Source organism: Equus caballus, unplaced genomic scaffold, assembly GCF_041296265.1.
Source record: "Equus caballus isolate H_3958 breed thoroughbred unplaced genomic scaffold, TB-T2T haplotype1-0000016, whole genome shotgun sequence".
NCBI classification, from domain to species: Eukaryota; Metazoa; Chordata; class Mammalia; order Perissodactyla; family Equidae; genus Equus; species Equus caballus.
The window spans coordinates 11,603,974-11,623,333 of record NW_027222391.1 but is presented as its reverse complement, the minus strand read 5'-3'; the positions used below and the strand labels follow the sequence as shown (position 1 = coordinate 11,623,333).

Genomic DNA, 19,360 nt, shown 5'->3' with positions numbered 1-19,360 from the left:
GTAACGTGGTATGTTCATTGTCCATATTCAGACAGTAACAGGAATATTCTCTCTGTATCTGAACACAAATGAAAAACTAGCTAGAAAGTGGGTAGAGAACAAAAGATACTCAACTATACTTGAGTTTGCTTTAAACATTGCTTTTGGTGTTTGTTTATTATTTACTGAAAGTGAGCCTTTCCTAAAGCGTCTTATTTTCAGGGGCAAATGTGGAGGGTTAACCTAGCTTGGAAGGAGCAAGGAGCCACGCACATCCCACATCTCAGGAAAACGCCTCACTCCGGACTCAGCCTGTATCGCATCACCACCCCCTAGAGGCAGTCTACTTAAATAACAGGAACGGCTAAGAGTTACCTAAGCATCTTTTCAATTGACCACAGCAACATCGAGGTCATTTTGTGCCCCCAGATCAAAGCAAGATCTTCCGTCAAGAATGGGGGGATTAAGAACCAAGAAATTAAGACACCAGAACGTTGGGTTGGGGTAGTGTAACTGGGGAACGTAGGCAAATATTAATGGCAATATTGTGTTTACCAGCATTTTCCAATGAGTGGAGCTCTTTCTTAGCACCAAGAATGTACAAGGGGAGTCCAGACAGTACAAGAAAAAGCCATATTGAGGAGGGAGGGACAGCCCAGCAGAGGCTCGAATGAAGGAGGGATGCAAGCCAAGAAATTATCTAAGGAAAAAGCATTAAAGGCAGAGCGGGCAACAAGTGCAAAGGTCCTGAGGCAGGGCCATGTTTGGCTTCTCAGATGCAGCAAGGAAGCTAATGCGGCTCAAGGAGAGGAGCACAGAGAAGATGACAAGTGAATGTGGCTGAAGAGGTTGGCAGGGTCAGATCCTGTAGGGCCTTGTAGATCATGGCCAGGACTTAGAAGTTTTCTCTAGGTTGACAACAAGCCATTGGAAAATTTAAATTAGGAGAGTGATGTGGCCTGCTTTATGTTCTAAAAGGATCACTTCCCCCAGCCACTGTGTGGAGAGCAGATTACAGAGGGCAAGAAAGTCAGCGGAACAAGAACAGAAGTCGGCTGCAGCAGCCTGGGCGAGGGATGAGGGGGTACCAAGGCAGGTGGTACCAAATAAATAGATACACAGAGAAAGAGATATCTACTGATAGCTACCGACACACACATATACATAGACATGTATGGACATGCACGTCTATCTCCACCACAACAACACACTTATAGTATGATATAGTCTTTACAATGATTGAAGAAAATTATTTTTCACATAAAAAATCAATATAGGCAAATACATCTATATGGAAAAAGAAAAAATAAAGAAACTTGCAGGAATAATACTCACGACTGAAGTTTAGAAGATACCAAACTCTTGATATCAAAATACACACTATCAGAGCTTTGGGTAAATTTTATGTGTGCTCCTAAAATATCCTGTGACCTCCTAAAATAGTTCTGTGTTCCAACTGCAAAAAATAATTAAAAAAATACCTCGTCAATTTATTTCACCCTGCCAATTGGATTGACTTCGGATAGAAGAGAATAATGAAATACAGTATGACCACATCCTTGCGTGAGTTACTGTAGCAGACAGCTGACTGTCCCCAGACTCGTTCTCTCCTCCTTCCTGGGCACACAGACACTCAGTAAGTTCCCCAGAGTCCTCTGCAGCTGGAGGTGGCCATGCAACGAAGTCTCCCCAGCAGAAGGAGAGCGGAAGTTATGAGCGTCACTACTGCCTCACCTGCTGAAGAGGAATCCGCTCCCGGCCTTCTGCCCTCGCTGCTTCACGGTGGCTGCAATGCAGACAGGGTGCAGTCCCAGCTCCCATCACGCAGCAGAGAAAACTCTCTAAGGCAGGGGTTCTCGATCAGAGGGAGTTTTGGACCCCAGGGGACATTTGGTAACGTCTGGAGACATTTTTGGTTACTAAAACTGGGGGAGGGCCTAACTACTAGTGTCTGGCGGGGTAGAGGCCAGAGAGGCTGCTAAACATCTTACAATGCACAGGACAGCCCCCCGCAACAAAGACTTTCCTGGCCCCAAGTGTCACTGATGCCGAAGTGGAACCACCTTGCCGTTAGGCCATTTTTCTCAAACTTCGTGCATAATAATTACCCAAGTATTGTCTTAAAACATAAATTCTGCTTCAGAAAGTCTGGGATGGGATCTGAGATTCTGCTTTTCTAACAAGTTCCCTGGGGGGCTCTGGACGGCAGAGCAACCAGATGGGAAGAACAGAACGTGGGTCTCTGAACGGTCTCCTGGAGCACAGCTGCCCCCGCAAGACTGGCTGGAGTGCTCATGCACGGCTGCTGTTCAAACACACACGCCTGCACTCACTGTGGTCAGCTTGGGTCTCTCAGAGTGGCTGGTCGCCACGCAGCCCTGACTGCTACAAACTGTGAATATCAACTTTTGTTGCGTAGTAGAAAAATCATCGTCTGTCTTACGGAAGCCACTGTGTTGGGGTCTCTTTGTTTTCACCCTAACTCGTACAGTTACCATCTGCAAATATTGGATGGGTACATCTTTTGCGCTGTTTGGCGAGAGAACTAAACAGCCCCAGAGGGGGTATTTTCCAGAAAGGGAGACGAAGCAAAGGGAAGAAATGGAATGAGATGGAGACCGTTCGAGCTATCTGAGTAGAGCGTACTGCTGCTGTAACAAATGACCATTCACCGATGGCTTAACTGTTCTGGACGCCAGAACCCTGACACGGGTCTCCACGGGCTAAAATCAAAGTGTCCACACGCTGCGTTCCTCTGGAGGCTCTAAGCAAGGATGGATTTCCTTCCCTGTTCCCTAGCTTCTAGAAGCTTCCTGAATTCCTTGGCTCATGACCCCTTCCTCTATCTTCGAAGCCAGCAACAGCAGGTTAAGCCCCTCTCATGCTGCCATCCCTCTGACTCTCGCTCCGTGCCTCCCTCTTCCACTTAAAAGGACCCCTGGGATCACACTGGGCCCATCCAGACAATCCAGGATTATCTCCCATCTCAAGGTTAGCTGTCTAGAAATCATAATTCCATGTGCAACCTTAATTCCCCTTTGCCACATAATCTAGCATATTCACAGTTTCCAGAAATTAGGACGTGGTTATGGGGGGGGGGCATTATTCTGCCTTCTATAGGTGAGAAAGTAGGTTAGTCAGGCAGCCAGAAGGTAAGAAGTTAATATGCCAACCTGGAAAAGAGACAGGGTGCAGAGAAAAATGAAATGATAGGTCATTTGAGAGTAAAATGGAAGAATCTCCTGGTCACTCCCAAAGTTCGGGAGCCGCAGCGCAATCCTAAGAAGCAAGTGTACCCCACCGCTCTGTACGTTTTCAGTACAAAAGAATGACGCATCAGTGGTCCTGAGCTGGGTGAAAGAGTGATGCAGACAGAGGTTCTCCAGAATTCCGGGATCTTTATGCAGTCTGCCCTAACGATGTTTGATATCCATAGTGTGTAATAGTTTCTGTAAATTAAGCTTCTTAATCTAACTTTATGATAAGAATGCTCATCCTGTATTTCAGGTACTCCCTGGAGGGCAATATTCCAGAAAACCAGTTACCTGGGGGAATTCACGAAAACGTGCATGGATTAATAACAACTAACAGACGTAGACAAAGCAGATCCCAGCACAGCATCATCATTCTATCCTTGCAAAAGCACCATGGAATTATTAGAGGCTGGTACTCCCATTTGAGAGATAAGAAAACAAAAGCTCAAAGGCTGAACACTTATCTATGTGCACAAGGCAAGGTAGACACAGAACTCAGACTCAAAGCCTTAATTCTGACTTCAGGTTCAGCTTTTTCTTTCAAAACACAACATGGCTCCAAACAGTCCAACTGCCCTGTGACAGAGGCGCTCAGGCAGTTAGGCTCAAATACTTCCTCAGCTCCAGCGACACCCAACCCTCCAGCCCCCTGCAGAAGGCTCAGCCAGGAGGCACCAGGAAGGGTGCCCCTGTACCTACAGTGAGTGACATATCAAACACGGGCCTCAGCGTAATGTTTTGATTGTTAAATGCCAACTATGTAATTTCGATAACGCATTTAGAGAAACATAATCCACTCTTAGAGCATAACGGTCTATCGGGAGTAATTGAACTCTTCTAAAACTTCGGCAGCATCAGCAACAAAGGCCAGGAACCAAAAGCCACGTGTTACAGTGAAGACACCTGGCTTGTGCCAGCCTGCTGTGTGACGCTGGGACTCCTGCCCGCCCTTCCAGGTCACATTCACTTTCTGTGTAACACTGGGATAAGAAAGTCTCGACTTCACGAGGCTGCAGTGAGGAATAAAGGAGGTGATGTCCTGTGCGGTAGGCAGCTTGTGGGAGACTGCTGAGCCCACATGGTTTGTTTGAGTGGGTTTCTCTTTCTTGTACCCAAAATAGTCTTGCAAAAATAGGACGTGAAAGAGCTGACAACAATTCTTAGCCAGAGTTCCCAAGAAACGTTAGTGTCATTTCTTTTCAGAAGCCTGGAGTTTTGCAAGAAAAGTTAGCACACAACAGGCCCTCCTTCCATTCAATAATTCATTGATTCAGAATTAGTGATTAATAAACTACCATGACTGAGTGCCTGCTGGGTGCTAAGCACTGTTCTGGGCGCCGGCAAGGAACGAGATGGACAAGACCCCCACTCTCATGTAATCTGCCTTCTGGTGAGGAAGAAGTAACTAAGTAGCATGATTTTGGAAAGCAGTAAATGCTCTGAAGAAAATAAAACAGCGTCACAAGCTCAGACGTGGAAAAGGGTCTTTAAATTAGGTAACTGGGAGAGGTATTTTCCAGGAGCTGAAATTTGAGCCGACACCTGAAGGACAGATAAGGAGCCTAGGGTAGTTTAAGGATCTGGGACCGAGTATTTCAGGAGAAGGGAACAGTGGGAATGAGCCTGGTCCCAGAATGGAAGCCAGTGCCACAGTTTGCTGCTGGGTCCAGACCGCCTCAATTAGCCCATCTGGTAGGCAAGCAGTCCATCTGCATGCGGAAAATCACAAGCTCCTAGCAGGGAACGCCAGCAGTGATTATTCACTCCCGTGATGCTGGAAGACACCACCTCCAGTGGGAAAGAGATTTGAAACAAATAAAAGGAAATGCTGCATGTTTGTGACCAAACACCTGGGTCTGAATCTCAACTCCACATTTCGAGCAAGTTACTTGACCTCTCTGTGCCTCAGCTCCCTCGCCTGTAAAATCACAGCGCCTATCTCGCCAGGTCCTCTGAAGACTGAATGACTCCACTGCTTGGAGCAGAGCCTGGTGCACACACAGGAATACAATATGTGTCTATCACCATGCTGTCACCACCACCACCACCATTATTCTTTCCCATCCACACCGTCATCTCCCTGTCCCATTGAGAATAACCATCACTTGTCCCTGACTGGACTTTTGCTTTGCAGCAACAGGAGTGCATGTAAATTTACTGATTTACACCAATTCAACTATTAATCCACATCTTGGCACAGTCCTACCACCCCTGAATTTGGGATAGAAAACAATCAGCACCCACCGCACTGTTTATGAATCTAAACAGTAACAGCTGTCTTACCATCTTCTCCGTAATGTGGAAAGTAAGGGAATTCTATAAATGAAGTACAACATTTTCGCCACGTTCATATAACCAATACTTTCAGACCACTCTCAAACACACCCTCAACTTAGCAGCAAAGAACTCTAATCAGAGGAGGAGGGAGGGGGGAGGGAGGAGGGAAGAGCCAGGGACAAGATGAGAGGGACGGAGGGAGGGAGGGGGGAGGGAGAAGGGAAGAGCCAGGGACAGGATGAGAGGGAGGGAGGGAAGGAGGGAGGAGGAAAGAGCCAGGGACAAGATGAGAGGGAGGGAGGGAGGAGGGAAGAGCCAGGGAGAGGATGAGAGGGAGGGAGGGAGGGAGGGAGGGAGGGGGGAGGGAGAAGGGAAGAGCCAGGGACAAGATGGGAGGGAGGGAGGGAGGAGGGAGGGAGAAGGGAAGAGCCAGGGAAAGATGAGAGGGAGGGAGGGAGGGAGGGGGGAGGGAGGAGGGAAGAGCCAGGGACAGGATGAGAGGGAGGGAGGGAGGGAGGGAGGGGGGAGGGAGAAGGGAAGAGCCAGGGACAAGATGAGAGGGAGGGAGGGAGGAGGGGGGAGGGATGGAAAAAAGACATGCTAGCCAAGAGAAAGAGGTCACTTTCCATTTACTCCTCTTTCTTTGATGCCCCTCCATAAAGTACTAAAATTTGGTTCTTACAAGTCCCTTGCAACTTTTGCTAAATATATTTCAAGTTATTCTGTTTGGTTGGCTGGTTCTATAAATAGAATATTTTCTCTCATTATATTTCCAAAATGGTTCGGGTAGGCATATAGGAAAACTACAGATTTTGCATAGTAATTTCCTCATCAATGCCCTTAATGAACCCTATTATTGTTTCTAATAGATTCATGGGGGGATTGGTTATCTTAGATTTTCCAAAAGAAATGAAATTACTGGCAAATGCTGATAATTCTACCTCCCCCTTTCTTATTCTTTTTTGTATCTAACTGCATCATCTATTAATTACTGAGCAATGGTAAATAATAGTGATGATAATGGGCATTCTAGTCTTGCTCTGGATTTAATGGCAATGTTTCTAGTATTACACCATTAAAGATGATGCTGGCTTTGGGGAAGATCCCATTTTATTAGGAGGTGTTCTAAAAATTAGAGATAGATGCTAATTTAATCACATGCCTTTTAGCATCCATCAAATAAATCATAGAATTTTTCTCATTTACCCGTACTAAGAATAAGCCAAATTATTAGATTTCCTAAGATTGAACCATCCTTCCATTCCTGGAATAAACCCCACTGTGTCAGGACTTTTATTACTTTGTGAGGTAACCATTCACTTGTCCGTTTCTCCACTCTGCAGGCTCTTTCAGGTCACCGGCCATGACTGATTCATGTCTGCCCCAGCACAAAGTTGACAGTCAATACATGGTTAATGAATAAATAAATGAATGAATAACTAAAATAACAAGTGCATGGAACCTCCCAATATTAACCCTTTGTCCCTCTTTCTGGGTTAAAATACTCAGAGAGATCATACACCTGTCCCAAGTAGATCTTTATAGGTTTAATAAACATGTGGCTAGACTGGTCCCCACTTCTAGCAACAGAACCCTTGAACACCTCATCTTCATGGGGAAACTATTCCCTATGGTCTCAGTGGGACTAGCCCTGGTTGCTTACTCCCCCCACCACTCCAGGCCAAAGGGGTGGCTACATCAGCCAGGCCCGATGAGGGTACTACACAACGACAGCTTTAGGAATGAGCACATGACCCAACCTGGACCACAGGCATCTCCAGGAATTTCTTGCAGAAGCTCTTAAGAAAAGTTTTTTCAAAATCACTTATCTACCCTAAGTTTCATGTAGCCTCATTATTAGTTATCTCAGTGATCAGACATCACAAATGTGAACTTACATTTATAAGTAAAGTACTTTGTTCAGTGTGCCCAGACATCTTTAGATCAGCAAAACTGTACTCATGAAAATATGGGTCTACGCTTCTCCTTTGGAGGCAATCCATCACGGAATCTTCTTGGCCTTCGGGAACTCAGCTTTGCTTGAATGTGTGCTCATTTCATATGGGCCTTTGTGGTGGAGCCGTCTGTGTTTTAATGGAGAAGTTATTTTCTTCTCTATGGTTTACTACTGCTTTTGGTTGAGGGTATTTTTACGTGAATAGAGCTAGCTGAAAATTTTCAAGAGACCAAGAAAAGAGACTATAAAATTTAGAAAATTTTATATTTCTGGAATTTGCAATAGCATTTACAATTCAACACAATGCAGAGGAAAACAATACACTAGAGACTTCCGTAATGGGGTTTAACAATTCTGTAATTTGGGGGAAAGCATAAACCTCTCAATTTAAAAAAAATGTATTACTTCCAAAAGAATTAAATAAACATATAATGTTTGTCTCGGGTTGCTGCTTACCATCTTGCCTAAAATGTAGTGAGATAATCTATCTGAGAATGAGGCAAGGTAGAGACAAACCCGGCAAAGAATGGAAAGAGACAGAGACCTTGTCAAATCACTCAAGCCCCTGGATTCAGCTTTTCCTGAAGCCACTTACCCCACAGACTTCCTAATTACATAAGCCAATAAAGCATCTTTTTTTTGTTTATAATAATTTAAGCTCAATTTCTATCATTCACAACCAAAAAAGTATTGCCTAATTGATGTGCTGCTTTGTTTCCCTGTAAATATGCTTTACACATTCTTAAATAAAGATTGAAAAAAAAAAAAGTAAAGGTAGGCAACCCTAACTAGTGAGTGTTAAGAAAAAAAAAAAAATCAACCGCTTGCTTTTAATGAATGGCAAGATGGGCTGAAAAGCTCCCTTAGTGAATTATAATTTCAGACTGAAATTCCCAAGACAGTTACAGAGGAGCTTGTCAAACCGCAGAGACCAATGGAATCAAGAGATTACTTGAAAGATCGTTGGTTCAATCAGTTTCAGAAATAGCATCCATTATGCAAACCCAAAACCTTTAAAACTTTCTAACGTACAACCCTGGCAATCTCTCATTCACCTAAAGTCTCAAGGCCCCTCTCCTGACTCAATTTAAAACTAAAAATGCCTGGTATGATTTACAAAAGTTAAAATAATTAAGTCATGTTATGATGGCTGGAGAACTCCAGGGAAAGTGGCCAAATAGCAACGTAGGGAGTTTGGCGGGGTCTGCCAGAACAGTCCTACCTTCTCCAGTGCCTTCAGCTCTGCAGAAAAATGGAAGGCAAAGCATGCCCTCAGCATTCTAAATGCCTCAGTCTCTCTCCACTGCAAGCGGCCTCCTTCCTACAGTGGGCTCAAGAAAATATGAGAAGGAAAGCCCCGAGAGCCTGCCCCCTTCCATCCCCCGTCCCCTTAGTGGAGAAGGCTGGCTGCAGGTACCCCAGGAAATCAGACTCTTCTCCTCCTTCGGCTCATGTCACAGTAGACCCAATTCTGGAATCGGTTTGGATTATTCTCTGGAGAGCTACTTAAGATCTGCTTCAGGGTTTGAGATCCCTCATTCAGACATAATCTTGAAATGAAAGATGATTTGCTAATGAAAAATGCATTACAGCTTTCTCTGTAGGGCCTTCTGTACTGATAGGCAAGATAAAAGGAAGGAATTGAAGGAAAATGAAGGAGAAATGCAAAGGAAAAGGAAAATTAGGAAAGAGAGAGAGGAGTGAAGGAGAAGAAGAAATTTATCATGTCATACACTCTGCGTGGGGGCACTTTTTAAGGGCCACTTCATTTCACCCTCACATAATCACTTACAAGTAAGTAACATTGAGCCCATTCTGCAGACAAAAAACTGGAGGCTTGGTGATATTAAGTAACTTGTCTAAGGTCACACAAGGAGGATGCAGTGGATTCTGACTCAGAGATACAAAAACTGGCTCCAAATAATGTTGCTCCTACAGTGCTCTCCTGCTTCCTCTGAAGGGTCTAACACAGACGTCTGCTCCAGAACCAAAGCATTTTAGTGGGCGAATGGGCCCTACGGAGACAATATAACCTCATCAGAAAAGAAACAGGGATTTAAAAAAAAAAGATGAAAAGAAAAGAAAAGGAGAGAAAGAAACAATTTAATATAAGTAACCCAACGCCCAACAGAACTAGGATGGGGCAAGGCAAAGCCAGAACTCAATTTTTCTAACTCTCAGGTCTTACTCAATCCACCTGACCAGACCCTATTACATAAGTACAGTTTATCAATATGGATCAAATAGGGGACTGCCTCGTTAATGAGTGAAAAGCTGAAAATTTTCTCAACTTATGGAAAATGTTCATTGGGAACAAATGGGAAATTTATTGGGGAATTGTCTTTTTCTGCCTCGATGTTCCTCTTTCTACCCAGCTCCTTTTGCTGTTGTTGCAATGTATCTGGGAGGTATTTGCCCCATGCTCTTGCAACATCTGCAAAGGGGGAAAACTGTAACCTAAAACAGCACACAGAAGCCACAATTCTGACAACCACAAAGGGTACGGGTGTGCCAGTTACTTTCCAAAATGAGTTTAAGCCAGAGCCACAGACTGGTAGCCGGCTGGCTGTACCGAGCCCACAGGTGGGTTTTGTTTGTCTGCAGTGCTGGCCCACACTGCGCTCGGAAGAAATTTCCATCTGTTGCCAGCATTAAACACCAGATAATTTCACATCAAAAACTGGATTTCCAGTTTCTCTTACCAACTGGAAGATCTGATAACCCTGATGCCACATTTGCACGTGGAAAAGAGTAGCTGTCCCTTTAGACAGAGCTTGTGCGTCCCAGTTTCTCACCACCTGGTCTGTTTCACTCATTTATACAATCGCTGTGGGCCCAGAAGGCATGTGAGTTGGTGACCCTTGGTTTAAGAGGTTAAGCAGATGTAGACTGCAAACCCAATCATTATTAGACTTTTCCTAAAAACACCCCCAATAACAGACTCTTCTCTCACTATTAAGACAGCTGTGACAGAAGGTAAGGCATATGAGACCAAAAGGATTTGAGAAATGGAAAAACCAAGCAGTTGAGTCCATTTGGATTTTTGGTCTAGGATACTCACTTTTTGCTTAGAAAATACATTCACTTTTATTATTTCATTTATTCCTCTCAACAATCCTGCAAGGCAGGCATTATTCTCAGATAAACAAACTGAAAATGAGTGATGTTAAATCAGTTATCCAACCAAGACCATCTAACTAGTAAGTTGCAAAACCCAATTTTGTCCAGCTACAAACACCTTGCTTTTGAAATAATGAAAGAACACTCTGTAAGGCCATAAGGCCTGTTTCCACCTCAGGGCCTTTGTGCCTGCTGTTCCCTCTATTGGAAACCTCTCCACCTACATATCCACATGGAAGGATCTTACTCTTTCACTTCATTTACATCCCCTCCCCAGAGAGGTTTCCCCTAACCATTTGACTTAAAATAATATCTGTGCATGCACACACACACACCCCAATTACTCTCTAAACTCCTGCTTCTCAAAGTGAGGTTCAGGGATCAGCAGCATCAGCATCAACTGGGAAGTTAGAAATGCAGAGTCTGAGGCCCCTCCCCAGACCTGCTGAATCAGAATCTGCATGTTAACAACACCCCAGCTGATCCATGTGCATTTCAAGTTTAAAAAGCACTGCTCTACAGGAGCCCTGCCCACTGGAAATGCAATGGGAGTCACAAGTGTCATTTTAAGTTTTCTACAGCCACATTAAAAAGGTTAAAAGAACGACTCGTTTGTTTGCTGTCTCCCCTACCACCCTACTAAAAGATGCCATTTCCACAAGAACAGGTCCTCCCTCTGTCTTGTTCTCCACTTTATCCCCAGTACCTAAAACAGTACTGGGCACATGGTAAACGTTATTAAGTGTTTGTTGAATGAAAGAAGGAAAAGACATTCCAGTACTTTCTGAGTGGCAGCGTGGCACAGGGAAAGAAACCAGCACTCTGAAATTGGACAGATGTGGTCAACTCAACCACTGACCAGCTGAGCAACCTTCAGCCAGTGGTTCACCCTCCGGGAGCCACCTGGAGTGTAAACCAGGAATATTGCTGTTTAACTCACAGCCTCATCATGACACCCCGATGTGATAACATGTCTGTGAAGCACCAACCACCACAATCACAGGCATTCAATCAATGCCAGCGCCTTTCCATTGTCCTCTTTCATTCTCTCCAAATACCACATGCGAATAATGGTGCTGACCACTTTCCTCTGTGTGGCATGAGCATGACTGAAGCTGTTTTCCTGAGTTATTTTCCCCCAGCCAATGGGACCTGCCTATTAACTGCTACCACTGCAGACAACTGGAAACCGTGGAGGGTCCCTTCTCAGCACCCTGGAGCTGAGTGGCTCCCAGAGCAAAGTGGTCACGGTTACTGTTCAGTCTGTAAACCACGAGGGAGGCCACAGCTCGAGTCGTCTCTCTCACTTTGATGAGTTCTGCCGTGGCAGCCAGTTGGCCTGCCACAAGGTCCCATCCCTTAGGAGAGTTCAAGGCCTCTGCCCAGCCAGAGTGTATCGGCTCATACTGAAAGGTGTGTTCTGGCTTTGCCCTTTTATTTGGGGGGTGGACAGAGGAAGGAGTGGAGGGTTTAATCTACTCCCACTTATTAATCACTGGCCTCTGTCCATCCACCAAGTGAGGCTTGCTTCTCCATAGCTTTAACACACACATCCTAATCCATCAGTCCATACTGCCCTGAAAATCCAATGCACGTGTTCTCAACTCAGATGTGTCTTTGACTCACGTTAGATCAACAGCACAGAAGAAAGCAAAACCCAGATTTAGATACAGCCTGAGGGACACCAGAAATAAAACTGCTAGGGCTGCCTAGTTGGATATGAGGAAACCCCAAGCCAGCTGTGCCGAGAGCAGCCCCAATTTCTTCTCGCTCTCCCTCTTGCTGAAAACACAACCAGAACAGAAACACTAGCAGAATTAGTAGGCTATTGGGAAACACACTGAAAAGAAAAACAAAAACAAAATAAATATATGGGGGAAATCAAAGCCTTTAATTAACCTGTGGATCTCTAACCAGTTAAACAGTAGAGTAAGATTTCAGGCAGAATACGTGGTATAACCATTTAAGTAGCGATGCCACCACTGAAAAGACGCAGTTGCATCAGGGAACCAAGAGGAAGGGTTTCTGTTACTGGTTTGAATCAATGCCACTGTTTCCTTTCCTACAATAGAGTGAGGTTGTCATCCCCTCTTCCTACATGGGAGAGAGAGGAGCCTGAAGAGGTGCAGCAAGGAAAAATCCCACAAATGTCCTCAAAGCACTGCTGTCCCTCATAAGGCTGGAGAGCGGTCCAAGGCCAGTGCCAGCCCACTCGGCTCCTGCAGGTCCAAGGGGTTTCTGGGAGTCTTCTCAACAGCCAGGTTTGGGTGGCTAATGATTACCTCTATGTTAGACAGATTCTCCTCCCGCACTTCCAATCGGCACCACTGAACATAAGGGTCTCCCACAGGCAAGTCACTGGCATAGCAGATCGAGGACACAGAGACACCGCATGGTCCTCTGAAGTGAGGATCAAGAGGATCCAGTTCTGTCCACACCTCTCCAGTGGAACAGTTCTACAGGTGGCTACCAAATACTGACACCCAATACCACAAGGCCCAAATACCACAAGTGATGGCTGAGAGTACCACCGAGCTGGAATGACATCTTCAGTAGCCATGTCACGACAGCGAGGCCAGTTCATACCTTCCTTTCCAAGCCACAGTGTAAAAACAACATGAGAAAATCTGGCATCTTCTATCCTTTCATTCAGAAAATTCTCCAGACCCTACGATGGGACTTCCTGACAAGCACTCCACCACGCACACGTCATCAACGTTATTTTAAGTCACCTGAATCAAACACCCCATCTCTATTTCCAGCTGCCACAAAGCAACACAACACATGTTGGAAAGGTCTGATCCTCAGGCCTTCCTCTCCCCCAAAGGGCATCTGACACTTCTCACAAGATACACAGCTTTAAAATTAGAACTGGAAAAGACCACAGTGACCCTCATAGGGCTGAAGCTGCCCCACAGCAGAAATCAGAACATTCCTACAACCAACAATTAAACAACCGAAACCTTCCCAAACATCCCCTTCTTTCTCTGGTTTGCTGTTGCTGCATTAATCATCCTGACACCTTTTTAATTATAATCGCAAACTCGAAGCCATGACTTGCAATGTTATAAATACTGATTTTCCAGTTCAAGCAGGCATTGACTGGTTTCTGTTTTGATAGGAAGCGGCTGTTTGAAGCCTCCTAAAATGTTGCAATTAGTTCTCTCGGTTGAAACAGACAAGACATTAACAGACACATTTGCTGTTTCCATTTAACCTGCTGGAATGTTTATGCCTAAGTGTACTTTTCTCAAGCTTTGAAAGCATAAGGGGTATTTTCTAAAGCGGAAGAAATCAATCAATACATATTATATATTCATATATAATAGATATTATATAATACATACCTATAGTAATATATATTATTATATAATACACATTTGCTATATATTTCTGAAGTTAGGTTATTTCTAAAACTTTCACAGGCTGTAATTTAAACTTAGAAAGCACATCTCTTCAACAGCAAGGCAACTTGTCAGGAAACAATCCTTATTTTACCTATTGGCCTTGTGAAGATGATAATACCACTTTAGCTGACAAAGCCTGTGTTTGTCTGACAATTCCAATTAATTACTGAGACGCAACAGAGATGGGACCAGCCATCCAGATGTTTTTCAGAAAGAGATAAAAAGGGGGGGGGGAGCAAAGGAGGTTTGCCTTTTGGGAATCTGCTCCAGTGTTTTTTAAATGTAATGGCGGGCAAGAAAGCCGGATTACTAATTTATTTTACCTGCACTTAACTTTCTACTCTCCTCTCCTTTCCCTCACCGCTGGGAGACGGTGGAAGACAAGGGAGATGAACACCTCACAAGACAGAAGCTCTAATCTGTTGCCAAGGAGGCGACGGTTAGAAAGGGCAGGGGTGCAGGATGTAAAAACTCTTAGGGCACCGACTGTCCTGCAGACCTCGATGCTCCTGATGCCAAAGCAACCCAGGGTTGCTGGAGATGGGGAACATCCTCAGTCTTTTCTAGCAAGCCAAAACTCGCCAGCATCATCTTTTTAACTGTTCCCTGTTCATTTTGCTCTAACCTGAAAATACTAAAGTCGGATTCCAGACACGCAAATACGTTTGAGGGCGATTTTGAGAGATTCCAGGAGATCTCAAAGTCCTTCAGTCAATCTAGCTATCCTGCTTCATGCCTTAGCGTCCCCAACGCAGCAGCGCTGAGCCCCACAAGAGACTGGCCTGCGAAACACCCCGTGGGCACCTGGGCTGGGGATTTCCAGGCGTGGAGCTAGGCAGCTTCAGAAAGCACCTCCCTGGGTGAGGAGCCTGAGGCAGGCAGGGCAGTGTGACACCAGCTCCCCTAGCCCTGAAATACAGTGATCCCTGGCCAGCCTCCAGTCCTCTCCGCGCTCCCCCGAGCAGCCCCGCCAGGGTCCGCACAGCCCTCGTGGGGCGAAGGGCTCTCGGGGAGGTGCCTGGATGTCGAAGGGCGTGAGAAGCCGCAGCTTTCCCTCTGGGTCTTCCCCACCCATCTATCGCCTGCGCCGAGCCCAGGGTCCTACCTGTACCACTCCAGCCCCTTTTCGTAGTTCCTGTCGAAGAAGCGTGGCTCTACGCCCACGGCCCGCACGTCCGGGTGGACTCGGATCGCCTCCAGCAGCTCGCGGGTGCCTCCTTTCTTGACCCCGATGATGAGCGCCTGTGGCAGCTTCTTCTCCCCATAGTTGGGGGTGCTGAGGGCGCCGCTCCTCTCGCTGCTCCCATTCACCGCTCTCCGGCCTGCGAGCTCCTCGTGGGTGGTGCTGGACTTCTGCGCTTCCCTCTTCAGCAGCGCGCTCTGCGCCGTGATCATCTCGCCAGGGGCCACAGGGGTCCGGAGCCAGGGGTCCCTAGCGAACCCGCTGCCGCTCGCCAGACCCCAGCCGTCGGCCCCGGGGGCAGGGGGCTGCTTGGAGGGCTCCGGAGGCTCCTCACGGCTCGCGTTGTCTGGCGGCAGCGCGGAGGGCTGTGAGGGGGTGCCGAGGCGCATGGGGGGCGGCAGTAGAGAGGGTGGCGGCGGGCTCGGCAGGGGCTCGGCGGCAGTGCCGGCGGCTCCTGCAGCACCACGGGGAACTGCAGGGTGCCCGAGCCGCCCAGGAGGCTGTAGCACAGGTAGGTGACAGACAGGGACAAGGCGCAGAGAAAAAGCAGCTTGCGCGCCAGGCGGCGGCGGCGCGGCGAGAAGTGGAGGCAGAGGCGGAGGAGGTGCGGGCCACGGGGTCATCGCGGCTCCGGGCTCGCTGCGGCAGTGGCGGCGGCAGCCCCCGACGCAGCCAGGACATGGTTTCAGCCGCCGCCAGCGCCCCCGCCCGGCCCCCCCCCCCCCCCCCAGCCGCCCAGGCTGCATGAAGTGACGCCACTGCACCCCGGCCCTGGCCGCTGTCGCGCTGCGCCGGGGAAGAGCCCGGCTGCATGATCCCCCTCCCCACTCTTCCCACGGAGTCCGGGTGGCCCCCCACCACCCCCCTCAGCCTCCGGCAAGGGGACCAAGGGGGGCGCGTGGACCCGCCGGCTGCACCTGCTCCGTCTGCAGCGCCCCCGCTTCCCCGGCTCCGACGCGGCTCCTGCTTCAGTCTCTGCCGCCGCCGCCGCGCCCTGTTGCAGCCCCGAGTTCCCTCCCCGCTGCTAACTTTCTGCGGGAAGAGAAAGGCGTGGATGGGAGGCGGAGGGGCCCGGGCGCGCGGTCCGCGCCGCCGAGGGAAGGGGGAGTGCGCCTCGAGCGCGCCTGCAGAGGGGGACGTAGAACAGAGGCGGCGTGCGCTAGGCCTGGGGCACCCGGCAAAGCGGAGATCGTGCCCCCCTCCCCCACCCCGCACCACATTCATGCTGGAGAGGTTCCCCTCCCCTGGGAGCCTGGGACGCCAGTTTCTCCTTCCCTCTCCTGATACTTTCAGAGACTTAGAGCCCGACGCCTGCCGCCAGTGCCGCCCAACAGGTAGCTGGCGGCCACAAGGCGGTGAGCTCTCGCTTCCCCTTTTCTCATGGGACTCCAGGCAAACTCGGTCCATCCGTGACCCGCCCTTCTCCCTTCCTGGACATCCTCCTGCCTTTGACCCAGGAGGAATTTCTTGTCCATACCAGGATTCCCATGCCAACTTCCATCTTTCCAGCCTCCCCATCTTAACTTGAAGCTCCTGATTGGCGGAGCTTTGACACAAACCCACAAATTTCCTTGCCCTAGAGCTTCTGCCTCTGTCCCGCCACCGGTTGGTTGACTGTGCTTTCTGCTCCAAAAGGAGAGGCTGTCTCCTCCTGGACACCCTGAACCACAGATGCACATGCGCCCTGGATTTCCCTGGACCAAAATAGACTGAGACTATCATCGCTCTAAACACCTTATAAGCAGAGAGAAGTTGTGTTGCTGTGTCTGTGCATCGCTTCATTGAATTACAAAGTATCTTCTTTGCAGAGAGATTTCTGTCCCTCACGTCCCTCTCCTGGGGGGAATGGTAAACATCAGAAAGCTTTGGAACATTCAAAACTACACTTTGCTTCCTGTTTCCTTTTGTTCAGGGAGGTAGTGGAAACGCGAGGCTGGAATGGCAGGAACAGGCAGAGCTATCAACTGAGGCACTCCAGCGAACTCTGCTTCCTGGGGGCAGGGGCTGGCCCTGCACGCACCTGGTGCCAGTCTTTCCCAGAGGCTAGCTCCAGTGAGTCCTGTTTACCCTGCTAGCCACAGCTGGGTGCCTGGAGGGTCTGCTTTCACCTACAGGGCGGATGTGCTTGGCATCTCCGGTTTTGTTTGATCACATAACAGGGACAACAGTTGAAAGAAAATGTATATAGTGTCTAAATATTAACTAGATACCTAGTGCCAAAGAGAGAAAAAAATGTTGCTCCAATAACATGAACACAGACTTTTCCCTGAGTGAACAGAAGCTCACGGCTGCTCTCAGCTGGACGTGAGCTTCCTTCACTGCAGCTTCAGCTCAGATAAAGATTATTCCTTTAGAATATATTTTTTATGGTACACCGGAGACCTCTGAAATGCAGAGTCTGGTGTCCTGTAAATCATTTCGTGGAACTAGGGATGCTTTTTCAAACACCACGCAACTGCACTCCTGTAATGTTAATGGGAAGGGGCCAACTGGAGCTGGGAGCAGCACAGCTTGCCCGTCCCTCCTTCGGCTCCAGGCCCAGCTCTGGGTGGTCGCCCAGGAGGGCCCGGTTGCAGCAAATATTGTCACTGCTGTCGTCCATCTCCCTTTCAAAGCTAAGGCACCAGGATGCCCAGCACGTGGTCCAGGGGCCTCCCTACAGTCCCTGCCCGGCTCCCAGACTTCTCTATCCCAGCTCTCGGCAATCCAAATGAACTTGCTCTGTAGCTACTTTTACTAAAGATGTGCTTTCAAATATGGAAAGGTTTTGATAAAATGGTACTAACATTTAACCTAGAGGTGGCAAACTGGTAACAAATTAAGAACTGAATGTGGCCAGCGCAGTGATATTAAGAAGTTGAAACTGGTTGCAATGTTGTAAAATTGAGGACTTTCCCAAAAAATTTGGCTATGAGGTTTCTGCTGAAATAGTAGATCCTGCAACTTTGGGCCCCTCAGCCAGAACCGAGAGGCCCCCCTGACATGGAGCATGTGCCCTGTTCTTCACGGTGCCCCCCCAGAGTGCCCTCATACATTTATGTTACTTGCCTGGATGCTGCTAATGAGGACACTTCCCAGTGTCGCTTCTCCCTCTTGTCCACAGATAGTCCTACTTAAATAAGAGACTCTTGAAAGAACGGAACCCCGTTGGTGAAATGTTAGGCCCCACAACTGATGGGGAAGAGGTGATTTTTGGGGAGAGGAGCTTTGTAGATTTCTCACTTGGGCACTTACCTGTTTTGTTCTCCATCCAGGTTTTTTCTGGGAGCCAGTTCTTGAGAAACCTATAATGGAAAGTACGAGCTATCTACATAGGGAGAACTCAGACTTCGTTCAGCAATTCCCTGGGCGTCTGGAGACTTGATAGAATACTTTTTTCTTTTTCCGTTGCCAACACCCATGCCCATTCAGGCCTATGAGAGTTTTTACAATGCTCCTCCAACTGGTCTCCAGGCCTCCAGCGTGCCTCATTTCTCTTCATCGTAGAGGACAATAGCAGATCAATGTTTCTGAGGCATGGCTCCACCAGTGCCCTCTCTGATGCGGAAACCTTCCTCTCACTGCCTACCTGATAGACTCCAACTCTCTGCCTTAGCACTCAAGGGCCCCTCCGCCTTGCATGTATCCCACAGTCCTGCCAAACCGAACAGTACCCACTACCCAAAAGCACACATTGCATTCTTCTCTTTCACCTCTGCCTGATCAGATGATGGAGTTGAAACAAAGCCATCATTTGCTAGTTAAGTGACTTTCGGACAGGTCATTTCACCTCCCTGACCCTCAGTTTCTGCATATGTAAGTGATGAATAGTAAGACTCACCTCATATTGTTTTTATAAAGAATTAAATTGACTTAGAGAGCATATGCAAAAACAGCTGGCTCCCTGCCTGACATGCTGCAGCCACCAGTAATTATTCGGACCTAAATATTGGCTCATGCCATGCCCTGCTTCTTTTCCTATTAAAACCTTATCCTTGAAAAATCGGTGTGTACCCTTTCTCCAAAACCAGCCCAAGGTGTAAACTGAAGTTCACTTTCCTAAGCTGCTCAGTGACATTTATAACGCCAAATCTAATGCCTTAGTTTTTTTTTTTAAGCGAAAGAAGCTAACTCTGGCTAACTTCAGTTTTCTTATTAAAGAAATTGACTAGAAGGATTTATGGTAACTCACATAACTGAAGGG

The 19,360-nt window shown here is 47.5% G+C and overlaps 2 protein-coding genes across 10 annotated transcripts in view; both read right to left on the bottom strand.

Annotated features, from left to right (window-relative positions):
* The window catches only part of LOC138922839 (uncharacterized), an 86,560-nt gene extending 70,676 nt beyond the window's left edge, over positions 1-15,884 (bottom strand). Inside the window, 3 exon segments of the mRNA XM_070259251.1 lie at positions 15,100-15,622; positions 15,625-15,734; positions 15,736-15,884. Of these exon segments, the coding sequence (XP_070115352.1) occupies positions 15,100-15,622; positions 15,625-15,734; positions 15,736-15,800 (698 nt within the window). The 5' untranslated portion in view covers positions 15,801-15,884.
* A 1,465-nt stretch (positions 15,885-17,349) lies between these two features.
* Positions 17,350-19,360, bottom strand: part of LOC138922838 (ATP-binding cassette sub-family D member 2-like) — a 200,543-nt gene continuing 198,532 nt past the window's right edge. For all 9 annotated transcript variants that reach the window (XR_011435980.1, XR_011435981.1, XR_011435983.1 and 6 more), the window contains one exon: positions 17,350-18,461. The gene's annotated coding sequence lies outside the window, so the exon portion shown is untranslated. The remainder of the gene's footprint in view (positions 18,462-19,360) is intronic.